The sequence below is a fragment of the Pterocles gutturalis genome, unplaced genomic scaffold, assembly GCF_000699245.1.
Source record: "Pterocles gutturalis isolate BGI_N339 unplaced genomic scaffold, ASM69924v1 scaffold19585, whole genome shotgun sequence".
Classification (NCBI taxonomy): domain Eukaryota; kingdom Metazoa; phylum Chordata; class Aves; order Pterocliformes; family Pteroclidae; genus Pterocles; species Pterocles gutturalis.
This window is the reverse complement of record NW_010138824.1, coordinates 44,870-69,165: the sequence shown is the minus strand read 5'-3', so window position 1 is coordinate 69,165 and position 24,296 is coordinate 44,870. Positions and strand designations below refer to the sequence as shown.

At 43.2% G+C, this 24,296-nt stretch overlaps 1 protein-coding gene across 1 annotated transcript in view; it reads left to right on the top strand.

Annotated features, from left to right (window-relative positions):
• BTBD11 (BTB (POZ) domain containing 11) overlaps positions 1–24,296 on the top strand; it is a gene marked incomplete at its 5' end in the record, with an annotated part of 76,476 nt that overhangs the window by 26,368 nt on the left and 25,812 nt on the right. Inside the window, 6 exons of the mRNA XM_010083153.1 lie at positions 299–451; positions 14,378–14,543; positions 17,940–18,029; positions 21,196–21,297; positions 22,394–22,487; positions 22,597–22,732. Of these exons, the coding sequence (XP_010081455.1) occupies positions 299–451; positions 14,378–14,543; positions 17,940–18,029; positions 21,196–21,297; positions 22,394–22,487; positions 22,597–22,732 (741 nt within the window). The remainder of the gene's footprint in view (positions 1–298; positions 452–14,377; positions 14,544–17,939; positions 18,030–21,195; positions 21,298–22,393; positions 22,488–22,596; positions 22,733–24,296) is intronic.

Genomic DNA, 24,296 nt, shown 5'->3' with positions numbered 1-24,296 from the left:
GCCAAGCGGGTGCACTGACCTCACAGGAGCACCATAAGTAAGCGTGGCTCATACATCTCACTCTTCAGATAATCCTGCTCTGGAGACAGGGTGAGACATCTTGATTTAGACCTGCTTGAAATCTGCTGAGCCAGTTTGCTCTCCCATCCTTTCGTTTTGCTTGTTTCCTTCTCTCATTCTGTGTATATATATTCTCACACTATATACACTTGCACACCCACCCCCCCCAGCCTCTCTCTGTATACCTGTTATTTTGATGCTAGTGTACTGTAGCATTCACGTCTGTGTGCTTTCCCAGGCCGTTCATTGTGCTGCCTCCCCTGATGGAGTGGATACGGGTTGCTGTGGCTCACGCGGGGCACCGGCGCAGTTTCTCGGTGGACAGTGATGACGTACGGCAGGCAGCGAGGCTCTTACTGCCGGGAGTTGACTGCGAACCTCGACAGTTAAAGTAAGTCCACAAAAAAAAATCGTCTGCTCTGTGCACAGCGTATCTTTTTTTCCTAGTGACAGTGAGCGAGCAGGCAAGCAGAGGGCTCTGTTATTGCCTTGAGAGGTGCATGGATGCTCGGGCTCGTCGCTGTGTGCATTGCAAAATCAGCTCCTGGTATTTGCTCACATCCGTGGATAAGCTGGTTGCACGGTAATGGGTGCCTGAATATCTCACAGCTGGATTGAGCCCGTAACCTGCTCGTCAGAGCTCATATGATGGTGTTTGGTTTTTTTTTTTTTTCCTCTTACTGTTGGGTTCTGCTTGCTAATGAGGGGCTGAAATCTTCTGCTAATTGTCTGCTTCATGTTGTTTTGCTGTAAAATACTGAGATGTAATTGGCAGGGCTTCAGATATTTTTCAGTGTTTTGTTTTCAGCATTAATGCTTAAAGGGCACATTTAAACTTATAGGTAAGACTACCTCTTGCAGTAACGTATTTTTCATGCTAATGTCATTTCAAACTAGTTGTAAATGTCAGCCTAGATAATTTTACTTTTTCTTGTATGAGATGTGACCTTTTGGTTTTCTAATGAAGTCTTAAAGTGTTTATTGCCAGGATATGTTTTTAGTGTCTGTTTTGCCTTATTGTTATGTACATGTATAGAAGCATGAGCTAGGAGTCAAGAATATATTTGCTTTTGATTTTCATATGAAAAGGCATTCTGAATCTGCCAAAGCAGAAATTACTCAGTGCTACTGCTTCACGAATTCGTACATAAAGCCCAATTTTCAGCAGTTTGCCTCTTCATACAGCCTTATGTACATTCTTTCCTGCAACACAGAAAGCAGACGGATGATCTCCATGATTAGCTGGGATGACCTGCATCGAAGCAGCTGCCTTCTGGTGACTCTGGCCTTGACCTGCTCTTTCACCAGAGAGTATAATACTTTACTAAGAGATCTGCATAGGCTCTTTATAGTTACAGCTATTAAATATTTAATTGAAGAAATATGCAGAATTTTGAAAATGAAATCTTGAGCATTTCAGATTTCAAATCTTGGCTGTAATTGCTTCCCTTTGGTGTGACCGTCTTGGCCCTCGTTTCCAGAAGTGCAGCATTCTGCGTCCCTGCTGAAATGTCAGGACTTAGAGGTACTGTGCACTTTCTGAAGACCTAGCACTTCATTTTGAAAAGGCAAAACTAATTTAATACCTGTTCCAGTATTTAGGTAGGCTTGCAAATAAGGATTGCAAATAAGGCAGTAATGTTTCTACTCTACATCCCCTGTCTTAAAAATGAAGGTAGATACAGTTAAATAGTTGTGGTTTAAAAAAACCACACTATACCGTTCTTAAAGTTATATTTTGTCAGTGTGTATATGCCACCAACCGTTAGACAATTTTCTAGGCGTTTCAGAATCATTAGAATTTGGGCTGAGTTGTATTATGCTGCATAAGAATTTTATTAATTATGACAAATTGGCATTTAGTTTAAAGTTGCCATCAGTAATTCAGTTCGTAAAGAATATATGTGGTAGCTGTTCTGATTATCTTGCAAGGGGGAGTGAGCCTGAAGAGCGCAGACTGGGATTAATCAGGTGAGAATGAAGAGAGAAATAATTCCTGAGACAAATTATGGATTTTACAGAGACCAGACTTTGCAATGCGCCCTTATTTGACTGCAGGGGCCCAACTGACCCCCAGATGTCTCAGAATGAAGATCTCACTAGTGTGCTGGCAGAGGTTTGCAAATGAGTGTCCGCGTACTTTGGGTTTTATTTTAAGGTCTGTGCCTACTGCCAGCATAGTGCAGCAACTTCTTTGTGTAGCTGTGAATCAGGACCTAGCTGCCTGTAATCCTGAGATCAAAGGAGGGACTGAGCTTTTCTGAAGAATAATGTGAAGCATCAGGATGTTAATTTGAAACCTTGCAGCTTGTAATTTTTTATTTGTGTTCAGTGCAGACCCTCAAGACTTCTCATTTTCCGCTAAGCCGAGTGCCAGCCTTTCATGCTTCCCCATTAGGGATGGAGGGTTTCCAGCTATCAACTCCTCAGCAAGCATCAGTTCCATAAATGCAAACACTGGGAGGGGGTGAAAATACAACAACTTTGCAGGGGATGGTTTTTCAAATAAGCTGTGTGAATTATGACAGCTGGAGGAATTTAAATGCAGTTATCTTGATATATTTTGTGACTTTTCTAGAACTGGCTTAATAAGTAGAAGCTTGAAACTGGTTCAATTTCTAGGCTTTTCTTAGCAGTCTTCTTTAGTTCCTAAAATATAGAGACTTGAACCCGAAAATTCCCATGGTCCCATGTGATGTTGCATCATTCCACAGTGTTGATTCACAACCTGTCATTACAAATGCATAAAGCAAAATCAGCTTCTACTCTGGAAAAACACATGTACAGGGAGAGTGAGATTGGCAGGATCTCAAAGGCTATGAAGTTCAGGGTCAGTTTGGATAAAAAACAAATGTTGAGGTTTTTATCTGAACTACAGCATGGAGGTCTACCAGCAGATTTGTGTGACGCTTTCCAGCACAAGCACATACTCCAGCAGAGAGGTTCCCAATATGTGGCTTTGTAAATCATCTCTGCTTTCTTCCTGCCTTTCATTCCAGTACTTCCTCTCTTTCTCCCCTCTTCTGAACCTTTTTTGAAAATCCACTCCCTCAGTTTCTTGCAATGTTTTCGTGTCCTGAAAGAGGAGCTGCTCTTGCTCTGGGTAGAGGAGAGAGGGAAGCTGGAATCAAGCATGAGCTGCCTGTCTCCTTCCTAATCTCTTTTCATTTTACAACAGCAGACATGCCAGGAAGTTTCTTCCCTTTCCCCAGCCTTGGGAGATGAGCAGAGATATAGTTGTTCACCTTCCCCCAGGAGTGGAAACTTTAGGTAGACCGGTTGTTTCCATCTTTTGCAAGGAGGTAGCTTTCACAGGTGGATTGACTGCTGGATGCACAACAGCTAGCTGAGATGGCGGTCCAATTTATGTCTGAAATATTCTTTGTCGTAGTGGGAGACCAGACTTAAATAAAGCCTCGCCTGTAGCCATGCCCTGTTGGGCCACCTGAGGCCACTGGATGTAGTCAGTAGAGAACTCTGTGCAAAGCAGCTCTCTGTTGGCATAAATCTTGTGAAGGCTGGTGCTCTGCTCCCTGCTGTAGACCTTTTATTAGTGAAGGCATCAGGGATGAAAGTAATTTGTTGCCAAAAAGAGGCACAGTGGTAAAAACTGTTGACCTGCCTTTCTGCTACAGTAAGGTAGCATCACTTCTCTGTCTGCACTGGGTCTTGCTGGCTGCAAACAGATGCCTGGTTTTGACTGCTCATCATCATCACATCTACAAGGGAGGGGTACCTTTCCCCTTGCTCCACCTAAGAACAAGAAGCTTTCTGCATGTCTTTCCTTCCTCCATTCCATAGGATGCTTGATTAAAATAAAAAAAAATACAACAAACCAATGTGTTATACATGTGGTGGGGAGGATTGCTAATGCATGGCTACATGTGGGGACTGGAGGCTGACGGCAGAGAAACAGAGCAAGGGAGGAGCATCCTGTATTGCTCAGCACAAAGGCTGCTGTGCTTTTTGTCAGGGTCAGTGGCTTCATTTCTGGTTGCAATATATCATGGCAATCCTGGAGGATGTAAAGATGCTGGAACAAACTGACCCGAGAGAGGTGGTAATGTTATGCAGGGGACTGTTACTTGGTCGCTTCTGCACCTGACTGGATAAAGGGCTATTTTCTGGTCAGTCAGAGGTTAAAAGTCTAGGGGGAGTGTGTGTGTGTGTGTGCCATCCAGAAGTACTATCCAGAAGTACCAAAAACTGAAGAAAAATCCACAGTCTTGGAGATGTGAGAGTAATTCCCCTCTACAAAAGGCAATTCCCATGTGTTATTGAAGTATTTTCTTCTACCCTCAGCACTGCCTCAGGTCTCTTTGATTCCAAGTCATCCCCTGTCTGGTTTCTCTAGGAAAGCTGCTTTTCCCGGGTGCTTCTGGGCCTGGCAAGTAGCCTGCTCATCCTGAGAAGGCCTCTGTGCTCAGGAAGGGAAGGGAATCGGGTGGGCAGTGTTGTCACTCCTGGTACTTCCAGTTATGCAGAAGGAGGCATTTCAGGAGATCCCAGCTTGCACTGTCCGAGGGTGGGGTTCTGGCTCCTGAACCCCGAACATCCCAGCTGGACTGCTGATCCCCAGCTTGGCTGGGGAAGGAATGTCCTGCAGGGTTGCGGGACAAGGGACCTTCCTGGTGTCTGAATGAAGAGGAACACCAAATGTATCCTCATAGCACCAAGATCCTCCAGAAACATTGCCCAGCTGGGCATTTCTCTGCAGCCATGGGGGTCTCTGGAAGCCCTCTCACACCTGTTAGTCCCCTGTCCCCTTGCACAGCAGTCTGCGAAGCTCCTGACTGGGATTTGGAGGAGAAGCAATGTTTAGTCATCTTGAGTGGTTTCTTCTTATTCATAGATGAAAAGGCTCATGCCTTTCTCTTGTGTGGTGGAGAAGTGAGATTGCTCCCTGTGGCATTCATTGCAGTCCACCATGGCCACACACTTAAGGCAGGTGCCACACTGTGGCAGTAGGACCCTGGGATAATTCTTTAAAGAGGTCTGAAGTCCTTTTTGGCAGTTGAACCCAAAGGGCAGTGATGGGAAATGGGATTTCTGCTGTCAGGCTCCTCATGGGTGGAGTCCCACAGGGGTCTCTCATCTTTTTGCCCTGTCCCATGTTGACATACAACCTGTGAAGACCCGTCGGGCTCTGGTGCCATCAGGGTGCCTATCAGAAGCATCGCGGTCCCCTTTTTCGCAGTCCCTGGCTATTGGGAGGATGCTGGATGACAGACCTAGGCAGCGGGCTTTGCATGCTGACTCCACTGGTGTGGTTGGAGCTCCCCCTCCCCTTACCTTCTAGAGTCAAATATAGTTGGAGGTGGCAGCATCGCTGCAGGTCAAGCCAGAGCTGGTGAGAGCAGGAGCTGGTGCAGTAGGGCTTGTGGCTGTGCACAGGTGGAGAGCCATAACTCAGTCCCCTTTAATCACTTGCTCATACACTACAGTAGCCTTTAGGAGTTATGGCTGGGTTCCTCGAGGGTGCTGGGCTCACGTATAGTGAATGCAGCAAATATGCCTTTTATCTCTCTCTGGTTTTGAGTCTGGGTCCTGTCTCTGCTCCTTCCTGACAATGGGCATGCACTTTTTTCTCCTCTCTTCCTGGGATGCAGAGGTGAAATTGGTGTCTATAAGTGCTGACTTTGAGGAGGCACCTGTGAGAGATGTGCATCTGTGCCCACAGAGGCCATAACCCAAGAACTTAAGTGAATAGTTTTCCTCTGTTTTTGGGAAGAAAGTCCTGGGGTGGAAGGAAAAATAAATAATAGCAACAATGTTAGGAAAATGGAAAAACAGTAATCAAAAGGAGAGCAAATTATGCAGCTTAATGCAATCAAATTGAGGTGACCAGGTAACCTCTGTCCCGGAGGTGAGAAAGAGCTGCCTCATGAAATCAGAGGGTCAAAGGGAAATATTTTTAACAAAACCCGGAGTGGTGCCATAACTCTTAAGTATTATTAATAGTGATGCCCAACATTTGAAAAGGATGAAAAATGATCTGAGGAAAATTCCAGGCTGTTAGTGCAAGGCCTTTGTTTTTTCAAGCAGACTGATTAAAGACATATTGTTGAGGGAAAAATGGGATCAAATGTGACACAGATTTTCTAAAGATAGATCTTGCCAGACTAATCTAATAACTTTTTGATAAGATAACAGATTTTCTACCCCAAGGAAATCCAGTAGATTTCATCTGTTTGGACTTGAGTGAATGATTTGATGCAGTCTGTGCAGGGATTTATTAGTTAAGCCAGAGAAGATGAGGATTAGTAACGGAATTGGGAAGTGAGCAGAAGAAGCTGGCTTCAAGTGAGATGGCAAGGGCTGGGTTGGCTGCAGTGGGGTTACAAGCAGAGATCTTAAGCTCTCCCTCTTAAAAACCAATCTCTCTTAATTTTGAGAAAGGGCTTTGGCACAAGGCCCAGCTGAGTTCTCATGAAGTTAAAATTTGCTGATGCCATGACGCTGAGAGGCATTGTCCTGACAGAGGATGTTTGGGAAATCATCCAGGAAAAAGTGGATGACCTTGAGAGCTGGGACAGAAGAAATGGGATGAAATGCAGTTTTCCACAAATGGAAGGCAAACACGTGGAGATTAATTAGAAAAATCCGTACTGCAGTGCATATCTAGCATATACACTATATATACTGTGTGATATATACTCTGTTGGGAGCCGAAGATTGGAAAGGCAGTGGTAGAGACTCTAGTGCAGTATTTCATCTCACAATTATTGCAAACCACAAAAGTGGCTTTTTCCTTAGCCATGGAAAAAAGCAAATGCATTTTGAGGATGCATCAAGAGACGTATTTCTAGTAGAAGCAGCAAAATCTTGGTGCCTCTGTACGTGGAAGTGGTAGGAGTGATGTAGAATCGCAAATCCTGTGTCTGGGTCAAGAAAATATCCACATTGGACCAGGTAGAGAGAAATAGGCTGGAGCAATTTGAGTTTTGACAAAATGTTCTCATGGAGGAAGACTAGAAGAAAGGGGCCTATTCAGCTGAGCAAAGTGGGTGCTGAGGGAATGTGTGGCTCTTCTCCAGAAATACATCAGGAGTAAACACTGCAGAAGGAAAAATACACTCTATTGAAAGGGCAGTGCGCACACTGGAATAATTGGGTATTAACAGGTCAAGAGTAAGTTCAAACTGAAAGTGTAAATGGATCCAAGCTTTTCTGCAGCAAGAGGCTGAGGTTATTAATTCTCCAGTCCCGTATACTCCTGTAGCCGCTGCCCCATTGCAGCCTCACTCAGGGGCTCTGAGTTGCATTTACAGCTCCAATCCAGAAAGGTCTCCAGGCAAGCGCAGTGTCTGAGTGCCTTTGAAAACCTGTCTTTAATTGAAAATCAGTCCTAATTTCCAATTAGCCTTGGCCCAAGAATACCCAAGTCTACTTTTCTGTCTGGGACCATCCCTCTTGATGAAGGCTCTCTAGAAAAACAGAATTATCAGCCTCAAGAGTGAAGCTAGTTTAACATGGGAGCATCCTTGGCTCATTTGTAGAGAGTTTTCTTAAGACTGAGGAAAGGGAAAGATACAGCAACATAAAGGGAATATGTGTTATTTTGTTATTTCAGAGCAGTCTGAAAGGTGCCATGTCATCTTAATACTAAACCACACATATGCAGTTCTAACTTGAAAGAGGAAGAGTTGCATTTAATATTTTATTTATGGAAATCCTGTGCTTGTACTAGAGCATGAAAATATAAATAGACCTTAATAAATAGAGATTTGAAGGCAGAAAAATATTTCCACTGCTCTTCACTTTCTCTTAAAATGTGCTGGGTAAGGGACTGAGTTTTTGGAGAGGGAGAGAGAGTAGAAAATGGCTAAGAAATCCTGCTATTTAATTAGATACAGCCAATTTTAAGTAGGGATGGTTGGTGTTTGCCTAGCTCCTTGGATGTCCTTGTTCTTCCCTCAAATTTTTACTAATCCTTTAACACCAGCCGTGGCTATTGCAGTAATTAAACACAAAAATGCCAAACTGGCGAGTGCTGGCAAACAAGCAACTTGACAAAATCCAGCGGTCCCTTGGGGCAGATGGTGCCAGTGGATGAAAGAGATTTTATTACTTAAAAGGTAGAGCATGGGTTTCCTGAGGTGAATCTCAACCTCTCCTGCCAACCGGCTGCTTGAAGACAACAGTAATAAAAAAATTATCGAAGGGGAGGACCTCGTCCTTATGTTCTCCTTCACTTTCAGGGCAGAACACACTTGTATTTTTACTGACTTTAGGATCCAGTCTTCTTGGGTTTTTTCCATTGTGAGCAAGTTCATTACTGTTTCATATGCTCTGTCTCTACTCACTTTCCTGAATATAATAATCAGGATACAGATAACATATCGTCTTCCATTCCTTAGTGAAGACTTGCGTTGTCTATTTATATGAAAGATTAATCCGTACCCAAATTTTCCTATGGTATGTTGGCCTTCTTCAAAATCTGAAATCAGATTCAATTTTGAACATGTTTCCTGACCTATATACATGGGACTGTAATATTAAGTGTTCTGAAATATAGATTTGGGTCTTGATTTGATAGTCACATCACTTTTTTAATGTATTTTCCTGTATCTGTAACCAATTTATTCTCAGGCTCTTGATGAGATGAAGAGGTTGGCTAATAAATAACCAGAGTATTTTTATTTTCTTGTCTTAATTTGGCTCCTGATTATACTAAGTGGATATATTTTATGTCTGTGCTAAAAAGCAGTGCTCTTCATCACTTTGATCAACCTTATGCTTATGTTTCGCCCTCTTCAAAACTGAAAATGCAAATAATTGTCTCAATATTTAGTATTTATATTGCAGTCCTATTAATATCAGCATTATATTCCCTTTTAAAGCACTACATTGGAATAAAGAGTGCTCACAAATTTAAATCAAATTGTCTGCTGCTCCTGCTATTGCCGTTTGTTTCTGTTGTCTCACTGAAAAGCCCCAGGCAAAGAACAGGACCCTTTTGTGCTGCGGGCTGTGTATACCCAGATCAAAATTGTGATCCCTGACCCCAAGAAATTCAGCATTGCAAATGCATGTATATTGCTGGCTAAAATATTACTCCTTCCAGACTTCCAGCAAGCTGAACTGTAATTTCTTACTCGAGACCTTATTGATATTTAGGACAGAGACAGACTGAATAAACTCCACAGAGCTAAAGAGATGGGCTTAATTAATAGATTATCATTCTTTTAATTGAAAGAGCTGGCGATTGAGTCCCAGGTGGACAAACAGGGTTTTGGTGCTTGGCTATCGTGATGATGATCTATTCATTTCAGCAGAGGGGAGCATTTGTCCTGCTGCTCATCACAGTCTGCACTTGATTTATTTTAAAACAACTAGTAGCATGCTATGCTGGCATGTAGAGCTTAGAACATGATTAGGATGTTCTTTTTTTTTTGGTAACATTTACAGGGCATTGCTTTTTTTTTTTTTTTTACTTCTAATTGTCTACTATTGACTATAGCAATAATCCCCTCCCAAAGAACAAAGAATTGAAAAGCTATGTAGTAAGACGGCTGCTGTGTCTACCAGTTACGATGGAAACACTTTGCCTTTGAGTCATCCATTTTTCCAAATGTATTCAGTCCATGAGTAACTTATTAAAGATCCACACAGACCCTATCTTAGCCAGTCCGAATGAAAATGGAAAAAAAACCCAAACCAACAACCCTTGCATTTAAATGTTTGCTGTAGAAATGCTGCATTATGTTTTCATAATGTGAGTGTGGGAAAAGATAAAAATAATTTGCTGTACTGCTAGGGCCCATTATAAATTAAGAAGATTATCTTTGACTCCTTTCAGAGGTTTGAGTATTTTGAAGTACAATAGAGTGTCATGGTCACCATGCAGCATGTGACAGTGACCATTTGCAAATAATTAATGTTACCATTGCATTTCCCATATAAAGCCACAGTAAAGTTAATTATGTGTGGTGGCAATACTAATGATCTTGAAGATAACTGCTGTAGAAGCAATTTCAGTGAGGAATTAAAAGAGGACTTGGAGAAAATTGTGTTGCATTGTAAGTTAAAAAATGTGGTCACAGCTTTGCTACAAATATAAGATCAAGAAGATTTCACCTGTTTCTAATTTTACTTATAAAGGCAATTGTGTGCTTGATTCAAGGTAGGGAGGATCCATTTAGGAAGTTTACAGGCTGGGTGACTGAACCCCTGAATTAGAGGGGAGGATTTGCTGTGGAGCACAGGAACTATGATCAGTGTATGTTATTAATTCAAACATACTACTTCTCAGTTCTGGGAGTGGGAGAATGTATACAGCTGTGCTGATGCCAAGGAACCCGCCCAGCCCCACAGGTTGATAAATAGGGGAATCCAGAATGGGGTCTGTCTTTTGAGAGAGGATATCACCCTTGAAGGATGCTGCCCAGTCCTGCCTTTGTCACTGCATCACCTCTTGGGGACCTCAAAGTTCACCTGACCTAGCCAGCATCTGGGGTGGTGTTGTCCTGCTGTCCTGAGACTGCCCGCAGGGAGAGGAGGAGAAAAAGAGCATTGGCCCCCCTTGGTCTCCTGCTCCTCCCATCAGCCTTCCTTGCCCATTTGATGGAAAAGTGCCTTTTCTGCAGGGAAAGGACAATCCATGTGAATGCTGGCAGCCGGCAGAATCTGGCAACAAACCAAGGTGGCCTTGGAGGGGACATCCTGTCATTGGGGTGGTGTCAGCCTCCTGTGCGACTGGGAAGATCACAAAGACTTTTTAGCAAAAGGGCCGTGAAGTGACTGTGCAGCTGGGGAGGTTTCCAGCTCTATTTGCACTTAACGCTGGCTTCCCTTGCTTTGCAGGCACAGTTTCACAACTCTAAAGTGACCCTATATATTTAGCTGATTTAACTGTTCCTCATCAACCTTGTTTTTCAAGTTTCTTCCCATCCCTTTCCCACACTCTTCTTAGCTTGTCAGTGCATTTGTTGCAGTACAAGGTTAAGAAGTCTTGAGTGAGTCAAGCTCCCTTCCTCCTTCGTTATCTTGCATTCTTTGATGTTTGTGATTCTGGATGGTGATGGAGCAGCAACCCCTTATGCAGTGTAATATGGAGCAGAGACTCTCTGCTTCTGTTGTAATCAGCATTATTATACAGTTACGGTCTTGGGAGCAAATTCAGTGCTGTGGTGGCTTAGGGTTGATTTTTGATGGATTTAGGTTGTTGGGTGGTTTTTTTTTTTTTTCCTACTTTCAGTTTTCGTTTTGAAATGCACCTGCTCAGTCTGTCTGCTGTACCATCTTGCCAGTTGGCTTTCTCCAGTGTTAAAAGTAATACTGTGTTCTCCTATTCTGTACGTGTAGTTCCTGATCATTTTTGATCTGTCTCTTCACTGCTTTTTATCTGTACGTGTTAAATCTCCTTTTCCTTAACTCATTCATCTCTCTGGCTTTTTGAGACATTGCTACGCTTTCTCTTATGAAGCATTCCCCGTTCCTTTCCCTTGTGTCGTGCTCTTGTTTTATTAAACTCCCCAGTTTGATCACTATCCATTTTATTAGTCAACATACGACAATGCTGGCAGTAGCAATGACCTGTGTCAAATTCTGCCATATAGTTTCCTTTGCTGTGTCGCATAAATGGGGGCTGTAACTCACTATGGTTCCTTTTTGAGATATAAAAAGGCAGTGGACCACTGATAACTGGTACTAAGTTGTGGTTTCTTGCTTTGTGGTACTTGGTCTAGGTCACATTTTGTCAGTGCAGCCCAGGTACTGCTCTGCATCCATGTTCTTCTTGCAGTGTTCGTACAGCTGTAGCATCCCAGAGCCCTTGGACCAAGACCCTTATCCCCCCAGCTGATTGAAGAGTACTAATTTGCTTTTTTAGGAATTAATGAGTCCCCTTCCTTGGCTATAGTAAATGGGCGAACTGTTGTGCCTTTAGGGGACTGGAGCCAACTCATGGAGGAGTTGCTTATAGAGAAGTAAACTCTGAACCCATGCCGGAGTAGAGATCTGGGCAGCCAGTACAAGATAGGTGAGATAGGTCCCTGTTCCTCCTTCCTCCTTTTTGTGGGAGTGCAACCCAGGTCAAAATCTGACTTTTTTTGAAGAGGAGATAATCAACTAGCATTTTGCATGCACCATGCCAGGCTGACGTCAGTGAAGCTCTCTTTCTGCCAGCACTGAATTTGACCCATTTTATTCAGAGTGTATGTTAATATACCTCAGTACAAATGATGAAGCAGTGACTTAACATGGGCAGTGATTCATAGTGGCAGACACCTCTGCAGTCCTCAGAGGATGTCTAGATCTTTCCATAGCTGCACTTTGCTGAGGCACCACCTCATTTTCAGCACAGAGTCATCTGGAAATGGCCAGCTGCGGCTGGGAGGTCCAGACACTCTCTCCGTGCACCAAAACCCCCAGCACATAACTTCTGAGCATGCTTTATCTATGCCGTATGTTAAAGGAGGGCACAGATGATCTCTAGCATCTCATGCTATGGGGGTAACAAGTACCAAATGTTGCTGCAGCTCTTGTGTCAGAAATGTGCCATACAGTGTGAATATGTTAAGCCACAGTTGCTCCCATGGATCTCGGTGTCATTGAGCTCAGCCCTGCATATCTATGCAGGTTTTGCTTTTTTCCTTAAACTCACTCAGAACTACTGCAGAAAACGCAGCCTTGCTATGTGTTGCTTGCTTCCTCTCTTTTTCAGGCACGTTACTGGTACAGAATCTGTTATTGCTGTTACAGTGTATTTATTGCGATCAAGTGTTACACATTAATCTTGCAGCATAGTGCTGTGATGAAGCATCATCCTTGTTCCCCTGAGTAATCATACTCCAAGCTTACTTTGTTTGCATTCATAGGATATAACTTTTTAGCAGTCAAAACCCAAACTGAGCACGTAGAATAAACATCACTGAAATATCTGTTGTCTTCCAGACTGGTTGTGGCTCAGCATGGTAGGGAGCAAGGTTGAGTTCAGATGCCAGTATCAGGACTAAATCCTGCAGAAGCTTTGATCAAAATACTTTTTATTTTCTATCTCACTTTCCTTCCTCTGTTGAAAGAGGAAGAGCAGTAGCTATTACTACATACCACTGCTTCTATATAAACAGCATATTTGTTCCATATTGCTGTTAAATATTAAGCAGTGTTATATATTTTATAAAACTCTGATAAAGCACTTTGAAGAAGAAATTTAAATGATAATGATGTGCTGTTTATGTTTTTCTTTTGGTTTGCTGCTTTTTCTACATATGCAATAGAAAAGAAATATTTGATGTGTGTTTGACTTTTTCACTTTTGATCTTGATTTTGTTTTTCATTCATAAGTAGCCCCTTGTTTTCTGACCTAGCATTTTTGGATAATGAAAGCAATGTTTTTGCAAATAGTCCTTTATTCAAGTTCACACCAAAAGCTCAGTGGATTTGGACTCCACCCTCTGCCCCAGACGCTCCTCAGCATGAAAGAAAAGCAAATCTCTCTTTTAACAAAATGAAACTGAGTTGGATAAAGATCAGATCTGAATTGTGTGGCTCTCTCTGGAGCTGTAGATTCACATCTTGGCTAAATAACTGCTAGCTCTTTCTTTCATTTGGAATTGATATCTTCAGCACTTTACAGTTTGGGGATCTTCTGAATAAGACCTTGAAAGAATGACATCCTATCTGTTATGCACAGCCAGGAAGGATTTGTGGTGTTTTGCCATGATTACCTGGCAAGATTGCCATCTTGTCCCTGATCGCGTGGTGCCCTGCTTGTCTGCAGGTCGCCCTGCTCGAGCAGGGGAGTTGGATCAGATGACCTCCAGAGGTCCCTTCCAACCTCAGCCAGTCTGGGATTCTGCAGCTTCCACTTTCTGCTCCACTTTCTGCTCCAAAAAGCCTTCGCTGTTACTGGGGCTGTGCTGGTAAGATCCTTGAAGGCGTTTGGAGTGACATTATTTTCTCTTTGTTGTATTGTCAATGATTATACATCCACTTGATCTAAGTTCAAAGCCTACTGAAGCTACTGAAACTTTTCAGAGATCAGGGGGACTGGATAATCTCGCCATGCAGAGAGAAGACTTACAGTGAGAATGTGTTGTGCATTGCTTAAACAGGGGAACAAAAGCGAGTGAAAGCTGTGCTTTTTTTGCCCGATTTTTTATAAAATGTATAACTTGTCCCATGAAAGATAGACCAAGGGCAATCTCCATTAGCTTGCATTAGCATTTTCCATTCAGCACTTCCCTTGAACATACAGGTCAAAGGAGAATGAATGTGCACGACCTACATCTTTCAAAGTATTATTTTCATAGGGATGGCAAGGTCTGTCCTCTGATTGTCCTCTGAGGGAGTTTATTTCTCATATCCACAGAATTGACGACTGTTTTTGTGCATCTCGGAAACTGGATGCAGTTGCTACTGAAGCGAAGTTCAAGCAGGACCTGGGTTTCCGGATGCTCAACTGTGGCCGAACGGATCTGGTTAAACAAGCCATATCCTTGCTGGGGCCGGATGGGATTAACAGCATGAGTGAACAGGTAACTAGATAGAAATGTAAAGAAGGAACTGTGAAATGTGAGAGTTTTATCTGCTTATCAAAGAAGATAGCCCCAGATTTCAGATAAACATGGACAGGACCTTAATTCTTTCCCTGCATTACTTTGCATTGAGTTAAAGCACCACCAGGTGAACATTATGTTAAGTTTGGTCTTTTCGAGTTGTATCGATTTGTTGGTGCTGAGGTGACTCAGCATGAGGGCAAATGCATCCCTTGAAATCTTCTTAACAGTGAACTGAGTCAAGTGAAGGCAGAACGAGATCCCAAGAGAGCCTGGTGTTGATTGAATACTTAAGTCTGCTTCAATGCCATGTACAGTGGTGTGGGGCAGAGCTTTGTGACGTGAACATCCTTCCACCGAGCATTGCCCTGGGCTCTGTAACACGTCATGTGCACCACCAAACCCCCAGCAGGAAACGGTTAAACAGTTAACGCTGTCAGTCTTTAATTGAGCTCAAGCCAGCTTGAACTGACCTTCCAGATGTGAAAGTATCTCTGCAGTGTTACACACACACACCCATCCCATTGGTCATTGTGGCCAACATCCACCAACTGAGAAGCCTGAATTTCCCTGGAGTTACACCATGCTGGTGGTTGTGTCCAGGGTTAAACCTGCCTCTGCAGCTACCTACCGGCAGCAGTCTGTTGGACTGTGATGCTCATCAAGGTGGTTGCCCCTTCCCAGAGCAATGGCCATGGATACTACCATTTCCTTTTGAAACAGAGTCCCCTGAATTTTGTGGTGCCCCTAATGAAAGTGTCACTGTATGTTCCCCAGAGCTGTGGCATCCCCTTTGGCAGGAGGCAGGTGGCTGCCACCCCTGAGATGGTCACCTGCGACAGAAGCTGGATTATTAGTGGGTTTAGGTCTCCTGAGATGAAAGCTGCTCCAGGAATGTGAGTTATGTTGTTGTTCAGTAGCTTCAGTCTGAATCAATATTGTGTATTTGTTTGAGAAAAGCTTTAGATGAAGGCAGTACTCCCTGAAAAAAAATAGTATCAGAGAGCTTGTTCCAAGGTTCATACATTATACTTTTAAAAATTATTATTGCTTTAAGTTAGTCTGAACCTGGAAACTTTTCACAGCGTGTTTCCTCTGTCCTCCAGACTGAGACTTGGGAACACTCTGGGTTGATTCATTAAAGTACCTAATCATATGCTTAATTCTGAACACGTGCTTACATCGTATTTGAGTGAAAGTTAAGCCTGTGCTTAAATGCTTCACTGGGTCAAACATCTCAAATTATGTAGGATCCCACATCTTGCAGGACAGAGCCCTAAATGTTACAAGACTGAAACAAAAAGTCATTTTTTACTTTGCCAGAAGCCAAATACCCTTTGCGTTGATTGTACATTTTGTTACCTTGTCCTGTGTGTGTGTCAAACACTAATGATGGGCTCATTAAAAATCCGTTGCTCCCATGTCCGAAGAGAGGAAACTGGACAATGGAGCAGTGCAGGATGAGCTGCAGAGCAAGCCTGCAGGGCTGGCAGGGGTTAAAGCAGTAGGGATGGCAGTGCAAGGGGAGGGGAGGTTAGAAACCTCATTAACTCTTTAAAGCCCTGATGCTGTAGTGTTACAGTCTGGGCTCCTTTTAATCAGTGGTAAGTTCTTCTTCAGCTTCAGCAGGGCCAAAATATCCCATGTCGTCCCCAGGCAGACCCTTTGCTCTGGGTGTTGCTGCAGGGTTCTTCACCACGGCTGCCCACGTGGCAAGCCCCAGCATGGGGTTCTCAAATTCCTTTCTTCAGACCTGATTAGACCCCTTGTGCTAAACACTTGATGTAGTCATTGAACGATGCCACTTACAGAAATAGAAATAATAGTTGAAGGAATGTGTGTTTAAGTTCCCATCCTGTCCCTGTGTTTCAAGGCCCAGACAGTCTGTGTAAACCTCATGGTCATATTTTTCTCTAGTGTTTATTGACTGCCAAAGGAAATGTTTTGCCACTGACTGTAGCTGAAGTAGTTTCAAATGCTCTTTGCAAGTAACTTCAAGTCACCCAAGAACTTTCCTTGCCTGGGGAGAACTTGTTTTTTTCTTACTAATGGCATGAGGCCCCAAATGCCTATTCCCTTTCTCTGTGTCTCCAGAAGCATGCTGCAGATTTGAACCTGTAATATGCTCAAAGTGTTTCAAGCGGGCTCTAAGTACCTTGCAGGGACAAACCTTAATTTACATTTTCTCTACAAGGGCAGCCCTTCCATACATCATAAGCACCCACTACCTTTAGCCCCGCATGCAAACAGGAAAAATGGGGTCGTTCAGCAACAAAGTGGTGCTGGGTTCTTGCTAGAAAGAGCGGTGTCATGGCTCTGTGTTTGCCCGTGCTGGGCACTTCCAGTTTCTCTGAAAATAATTTAACTTCACAGCAGCACTCAGGTTAAACAGCAAATGGGCTATTGTCTGACAACAAATTTACCAGGAGACCTCAAGGTAGGCTATAAACATGCATCAGAGGTAGCTGCGTGCTGCAGTAGATTTACTGCAAAACAACTGGTGGCTGTTGATCAACACCCCCTACTGTATAAGCAGCTTTTTCTGGTATAGTTTATGGTAGATTTAATGATTTTTTTCATGGTTTCATCTGGATTCACTACCACAGCCACAAGAAATAGTGAAGGGGAAAAAAAAACTGAAAAGGAAATAGTGATCAGCCACAGCAGGTATTTCAGATTAATACTAATTACATTGTGGTGGTTCTGTAGTGAAGGGTCACTTAATCTAGTTTTACTCCAACCCAGGCCATGTTTTCCTGGAGCCAGCAACTTGCAACAATGCTGTCTGGCATGTAATTTAAAATTAAGTCCTTGTTTGCTAGGGAGTGCTATACAGAGTCCTTATATTTCCAGCCCCTTATGGTATCCCCATTGAAAAAGCTGTGCCTGAATCTAACCTGTCTTAAGAGGAGCTTGGGATGATTTTAAAGGCTCTTTCAGTAATTAAAAACTTAGATTTTATCAAACTGATCATAGAAAACTAAATAGAATTATTGCCTTTTTAATATATCAGTGGAAATATGGTTGCTTTGATAAAAACATTTCTCTGCTGGGGCCCCAAAGGCAAAGACACTCAGTTTAGTATATGAAGATGGAGGTGAGGCTGACAAGCGTAGTTTCACTCACTGTACTGAGGATGCTGAGGATAACATGAAAAAAAACCCCAGTCAACTCAAGTGACAACAAAAATAGAGATTTTACAAAAATGGTTGGCTTTTGCTAGTCTGAGGGGCATGTCTGTAACAGGGGTAATAACGTTCATTAAATACATACTGTTAGTCTTGATGATATTTACTTAAATAATTGTTTAAAAAAATGATAGTTCTGTGTTAAATTTGTCAATTCCTTTGTTTTTTAACTCCAAAAAATGACTAGGGCATGACTCCACTGATGTATGCTTGTGTCAGGGGTGATGAGGCTATGGTGCAGATGCTGCTAGATGCTGGAGCAGATCTGAATGCTGAGGTGAGGACTTTTTGTTGGTTGTGTCTTTGTTCTGTTATTTGTTTACATCTTGAACTACCCCCTGAAACTGCAGCAGAGGGAAAACACCAAGAATTAAAAAGAAAATAAATTTTTCTTACCCTGGATGGCACCACTTGAAATGAGTAGTGAAATCAAACTGCATTACATTGGGATTCACTGCACAGAAGGGGTCAAGTCATCGGACTTACCCCACAGGTAATATTGATTTAGTTGTGTTTGCACACTGCAAACGAATACAGGCATTAGCACTAGCACAGAGCACAGCTCTAATGATATTGGAAGGACTCCCTGAATCTCATCTGAGTTAAAATTAAGAGGGTAAAAGAAATACCTGTCTGATAACATGCCAAAGCTTGAACATTTCTATGCATTGGGATGTTCCAACTAAGCATCTCCAGCACACAGGTGCAGTGTGTGTTTCACTGTTTTGTTTTACAAAGTGCCTTGGGCTAAAAACTGTTGGATGAGGAGCTTGAAGCTTCCAGAATATAAACATCTCTGTGATGAATGCACATCACAAACTTGTACAATCTGTCCGTCAAACAGATTGTGGTCCAACTCTGTGCAATGCAGGTATGTACATTTTTGAAGAGCTGTTTGAAAATACACAAAAATAATTATTTGTTAATGATTCAAGTTTCAATTTGTTGAGGTCATGAGTAAATTAAGCTGTCTGCTTCACTTATCTGTGTTCCATCTGTTCTGTTTGGACTTGAGCAAGCTGATAAATTGTAGTCACTGCTTTCAGCCGGACGTTTTGCACTTTTAAAAAATCTAATTTAAAAGTAGAAATGGATGTCACCTGTAAGAGGCTGATAGTCATTACTATCTGATTGCTGTTTGGTGGCTTATGTGAAATCAGCTGATGATTTCAGTTCCCCGAATTCAAGCACACCACCCTCAAGAGCTGGCAATAATTGAATACTTGAACCCTTGTTAGCACTCTCGATAGGCACACCAAAGACTGGATGGGCATGGAGACTGATCTCTCCTTGAACCCTGCCTGTGGCTTAGAGGTGAGATAACATTATTTGGTTCCTAGGACAAGTTTTCATTAGGAGCAGTCCTCCAATTGCTCCAGTAATCTTCCAGACTTGAACCAAATGCAAATTTAAACAGTTTTGTCTTCCTGAAACTGCTGACATCTGAGAGAACAGCTCCAGTGAGGAATGTGAACCTCCCTGATTCATTTCTATAGAGTGTTTGCTCTAAAATCAAATGAAAACACTTTGGGACAAGAACTGTGAATAATTATGATGTGCAATTATGATTTGTGCACACCACAACCAACTGTGCAAATTGGGCAATTAGAACCAAAAAAAGGCAAATCAACCATGAACAAAAATAAATACTTTGTCAGGTGCCAGCATAATTTTTCCTCTTTCACTTTGCAAATCAGTTATATATATATATGTATATTTCCAAAAGTAGCCTCAAATGCTCAGTGCCTCCCTTCTTTTTGATTACCCATCTTTAGTGAAAATGGACTCATGTCCAGATGTGCTGAGAAGCTGCAATTTGCTGCGAAGTCAGTGAGACCTACAGCTGCTCAGCAAATCTCAACTGAGGCCTTAAAAGCCCGATCAACCATAGGTCTTTTGCAAACACCTTGTCAACTGGAAAGAACTCTAGCCACAAAAAAAGGAGCAAAGGAGTTTAAATGACTTCATTTTCTTTGCCGCATGCCGTGAGCTGCCCTGAACAGAGGTGGGAATCTGTGCTGGAGGAGGAGCTGGATACGTTCGCTGAACCGTGATCCTGCCCATCCTCACCCTCTGCTGCTCTTGCTCCCCAGCCTAGACTCCAAGGCTAAAGCTGCTCAATCCTCTTCCTTCTGAGCAAACCCACACCCAGAGAAGCCCCGTCCCTGTGATTAGACTCCGGCGCACTTCTGTTGCACTTCAAGCTCTCTCTTTGGCAAATCTGGACAATAACAGCCAGGTGCTGGTGCAGATCCGCTCCTGTGTCAAGCTGCAGGATCTGCATGGGCTCTTCAGATTTTGCCCTCATCCCTGTCCTTGGGACTGAGGGCCTGGTCATGTGCTTTTAGCAAAACACTGCATGTGGCGCTTGGAAATGTGAGCTGCTGATGCAACCGAGCATTTAATAACTGTCCCTGCTCTCCTACATGGATAGAAGTACTTCAGACAGGGTAGTGAAAGCATAGCTTGCTGATGAGACAGAGAGATGGTGCATCTTTTACTCTGGTTTCAGTCCTCCTCTGAAGATCAATAATAAGATTTTGAATTTTAATGTCACACTCCATCTGAGTGTGCAGTCTCAGATTGCAAATGTTCATTAGATTTTACCATCTTTGTGAACCTCATCAATATTAATACCCCTGTCTTTAAGACAGGGAAACTGAAGCAAAGAGTGGTTATTAATCTTCCACAATGTCTACATTAGAGGCACCAAGCACTAAGGCATAGAAAATAGAAGGAGCAATGTGAAAAATTCAATTTTGTTTTCTAAGAATATAGTTTGCATCCCTTTTAACTGTCACTGCTCTTTTAACTCAACTCAGACAGGAGAAGTCAGTAAAAAGGAGTTTTCTTAAAACATTTCTGAAGTACCACTCAGCCCTGTCACTTCTCAGCTGTCTTTTTCCTCCGGTGAGAGACGAGGAGCCTGGAAGCACTCCTGTGAACTCTACAGTAGGGTTTGTGATGTGTCTTTCACGACGGCAGTGACAAAAGTCATGCTGATTTATATGGAAAGAATTTCTTTGGGCCTGGAGCAATCCCAAGACCCAGGGCTGTTGATACACGGTCTGGAGAAGTCAGTGGGAGCGGTCCTTAGTTGTAAGCGTCCTGATCCATTCCTGCCTCCCCAGTGTGTGCTGCTATAACCAGCTCTGGATGTTTTGACCTTGTGCAAGTATCTGATGGTCAGTGGTTTAGATGGAGCTACAGTAGTTGGTAAAAAGACTTCATTTGGTATGAATTCTATTCAAGCTGTCAAATCAGCATGAACAGTTTTGATATTGAGAAAATTTAAATGCAGGAAAAAATGAAACCAATCATTTTATAAAGCACCTTTCCCAGGTTTTCTATTTAATTTACTCCCTCACATGCCTGGCTTTCAGGCAGGTTGAATTTTACTACGTTTAGCTCTTAAAAAAAAAATAACTTTAATTTGTTTGTAGGTTGTCAGTACTGCTCATAAATACCCATCCGTCCACCCTGAGACCCGCCATTGGACAGCTCTGACATTTGCTGTGTTGCATGGACATATTCCTGTAGTTCAGGTATTATTGTATTTCCCTACCTGCATCTCATTCTTTTGTTTCTCCTCTTCAGTTCTAATTACATCCATCTCAAACCAGTATCCTCTTGTCATACTCATATTGGTTACTTCTGCTTCTTTTAGAGTGTACTGATATATAATAGACCTATTACATAATGATACGGTGTTCAAACCTTAACCAATATGAGGTTTAAATAGGACAATTTTAAAGCAAAGTTGCACCAAAGAAAGTCTGACAACTCCTTGTGCTCCTTCCTGACCACTTGTTTTGTATGTTTGTTTATTCATTCATTACACTTTCTTACACTATAATATTCTAGCAAACACAAAACCGCTGCCTTGGTGGGGGAGAGGTGGACAACAGCCCTTGTGCTGCTCCAAAGGGGGAGAACCGCTTGCTCTCCTTACCCCAGCGATGTGTCACATGGGATATGCTGGTTCTGTGCTTTGGCATCTCAAAAGTCAAGAAAGTTTATTCTTCAAAACAGCTGTGTCTATGGCACACTTAATGAAGCACAAAAACTGTGAAGGCCTCAAGACAGAAATGGCCAAGAGGGCCTCCAAACGGCTCCACCCTGCTCTCCTTGGCCACTTCTGTTTTCAGCATTGTTGTTATTTACATGGAAGTGTCCCTGACAGACATCACAGCTTTTGGACTGCTATTGGTTCTTAAGAATGGCCTTTCTTTTGGCCATGTCTTTATATAAAAGATGGAGGCAATTGAAATCTGGTCCATTTTAGGATGGTGCTGGGCTTCTGGAAGACCAATGCTTGTTGGGCTAATTTTCAGTACTTCCATCTTCAGTGCATTACTTCCTAACACTGACCTTACCCCATTTCTCATTCAGAAACACTGGGTTACACTTTTTTGGCTCTGAAGTTGGACACTAGTGCTCCTGGTGTCTGGCAGCATAAAATGAGCGAAAAAAGGAATCAATTTGCCTCTGTGAAACAGTGGGCAGAATTTGCATGTCAGTTGTTTCCATTGTATCTGGTTTGCAGATAACAAGAAGCATTAGACTCTCATTCGTCACTGTTCATGAACTCTGAGGGCTGTGATATCCCCAGTTGCTCTACATGGTGAATTTTCTTTCTAGCTGTTGCTGGATGCTGGAGCAAAGGTAGAAGGTTCCTTGGAGCATGGAGAAGAAAATTACTCTGAAACTCCTTTGCAGTTGGCAGCAGCTGCTGGTAAGGACTTTCTCCCCCCACTGTAATAAGTTCTTCAGTCAGGATCTGCGGTTCCGGTGAGCAAATATTGGATTTTTAAAAAAGTAAAAATGCATCTCTTGACTTGCAGGAAATTTTGAACTGGTCAGTTTGCTGTTGGAGCGAGGAGCTGACCCCATGATAGGAACAATGTACAGGAACGGCATTTCCATGACTCCACAAGGTGACATGAACTCTTTCAGTCAGGCTGCGGCACATGGACACAGGTAGAGTGGGAACAAGTCTAGTGGCATCCTTCAAGTGCTTATTTTTTGCCTGGGCATCTGGTTTGAGCAGACGGGTAAAAGTTCTGCATGAACAATTGAACATGCCACCAACTGGACAGAGATGTAAGGCTTTTTGCTAGCATGTGAATTTAACCAGTTGGTGGTGCAAGGTGCTTTTTGATAGTTGATTTTTAAAAAAATAGGAATGACACTCCTCATGGAGTGTTGCAGTGTAATGTTTGTTAAATGGTAGCTGATGTGACAACAGAAAGGAATGCCAAAGACATTCCTTCTGAATTTCTTGTTGACATATTTCTTAGGTTTGGCGTGGATTGTGTCTGTATGGCTGCAGCCTTAATTGTCGTTAAACAGAGTTTCTGCATCTGTATTTACTGTGAAGTCCCGTGTGCCTTAATGTTGTATGTATGCTGCAAATTAAAAAAAACAAAAAAAAAATGAAAAGAGCACCTGGCATGCATGATCTTGCAACGCTCAGGAGTTGACTGCAGTGTAATGGATTAGTATTATGATCTTCACATTCCTACTTTTCTGATTGTAGCCATCCAGAGGAACATAGATACAGGTTAGAGACAGTACCTACCGTCTGTTTGCTTAGAGACGAGCTGCCAGTCTGACAATATGCTAATGGCACGTCAGGGCAGGTTCGCACAACACTGTCCATCTGGAGCCTGCAAGGGATCCCTGGGACAGAGAGGACAGTTTGGTTATTGGAGTCTCACGTTCACTGCTCTGGCCTTGCTGCCAGCCAGTGTGCCCGAGGAGGACCTAGGGCTCTCCTCGGCTTGGCTGCAGGCTGTGCATGTTGCAGGCCCTGGCTCTTATGTTCCTGCCTGTACACTGCTCATACGCAGTCCGGCTTTCCCTCTCTGCCCCAAATTTGTTTTGGACATGCCGTGCCCCGCTGCCACCCCATGCCAGGGTCCGAGCAGGTGCAAGGGAGGATGTCAGAGTACAAAGGAGGTGGGATGGCAGCCAGCCTGGTTTCTCTTCTCACAGCTGCAGAAACTGAGAGCGACTCCATTGAGATCGATGAGGTTACACTGGTACGAACCTGAGGGCACCAAGTCTCTGAGCTTGGACTTTGCTGTTTGATGGCCCAGCTGGATCAGTGGCTTTGCAGAATAGTCCCAGATGAGCTCGAACCTGCCCTGACTGGCCTTGTTGAATGTCTAGTTGCTCCAGCTTTCACAGACTGCTTTGAGTGTTAATTGAGTGGTGGTGCTTTTGGTAGCTCCAGGCAGCTCCCTTCTCAAGTGGCCTCCGTGGTGAAAAGTCCTGAGAACTTGTCCAGAGGCACCTTGGCCTTCCCTGACTGTGGGAAGAAGTCTTGAGTCACGTTTAGCTCATGGGTCTCTGTTCCCACGAGATGCCGCCACTCGTGCGACATCCATACAGTTCCTGTCATGACAACGGCACCTTGCAGACATGGCCCATGCCCAGTAGAGGTGGGCTAGCAGGAGCAGTGACTGCCTCAGGTCTGCTCTCAGCTGGTCCTGCCATTAACTGGAGTAATTTCCTGAATAGGTGTCCTAACTCGCCATGT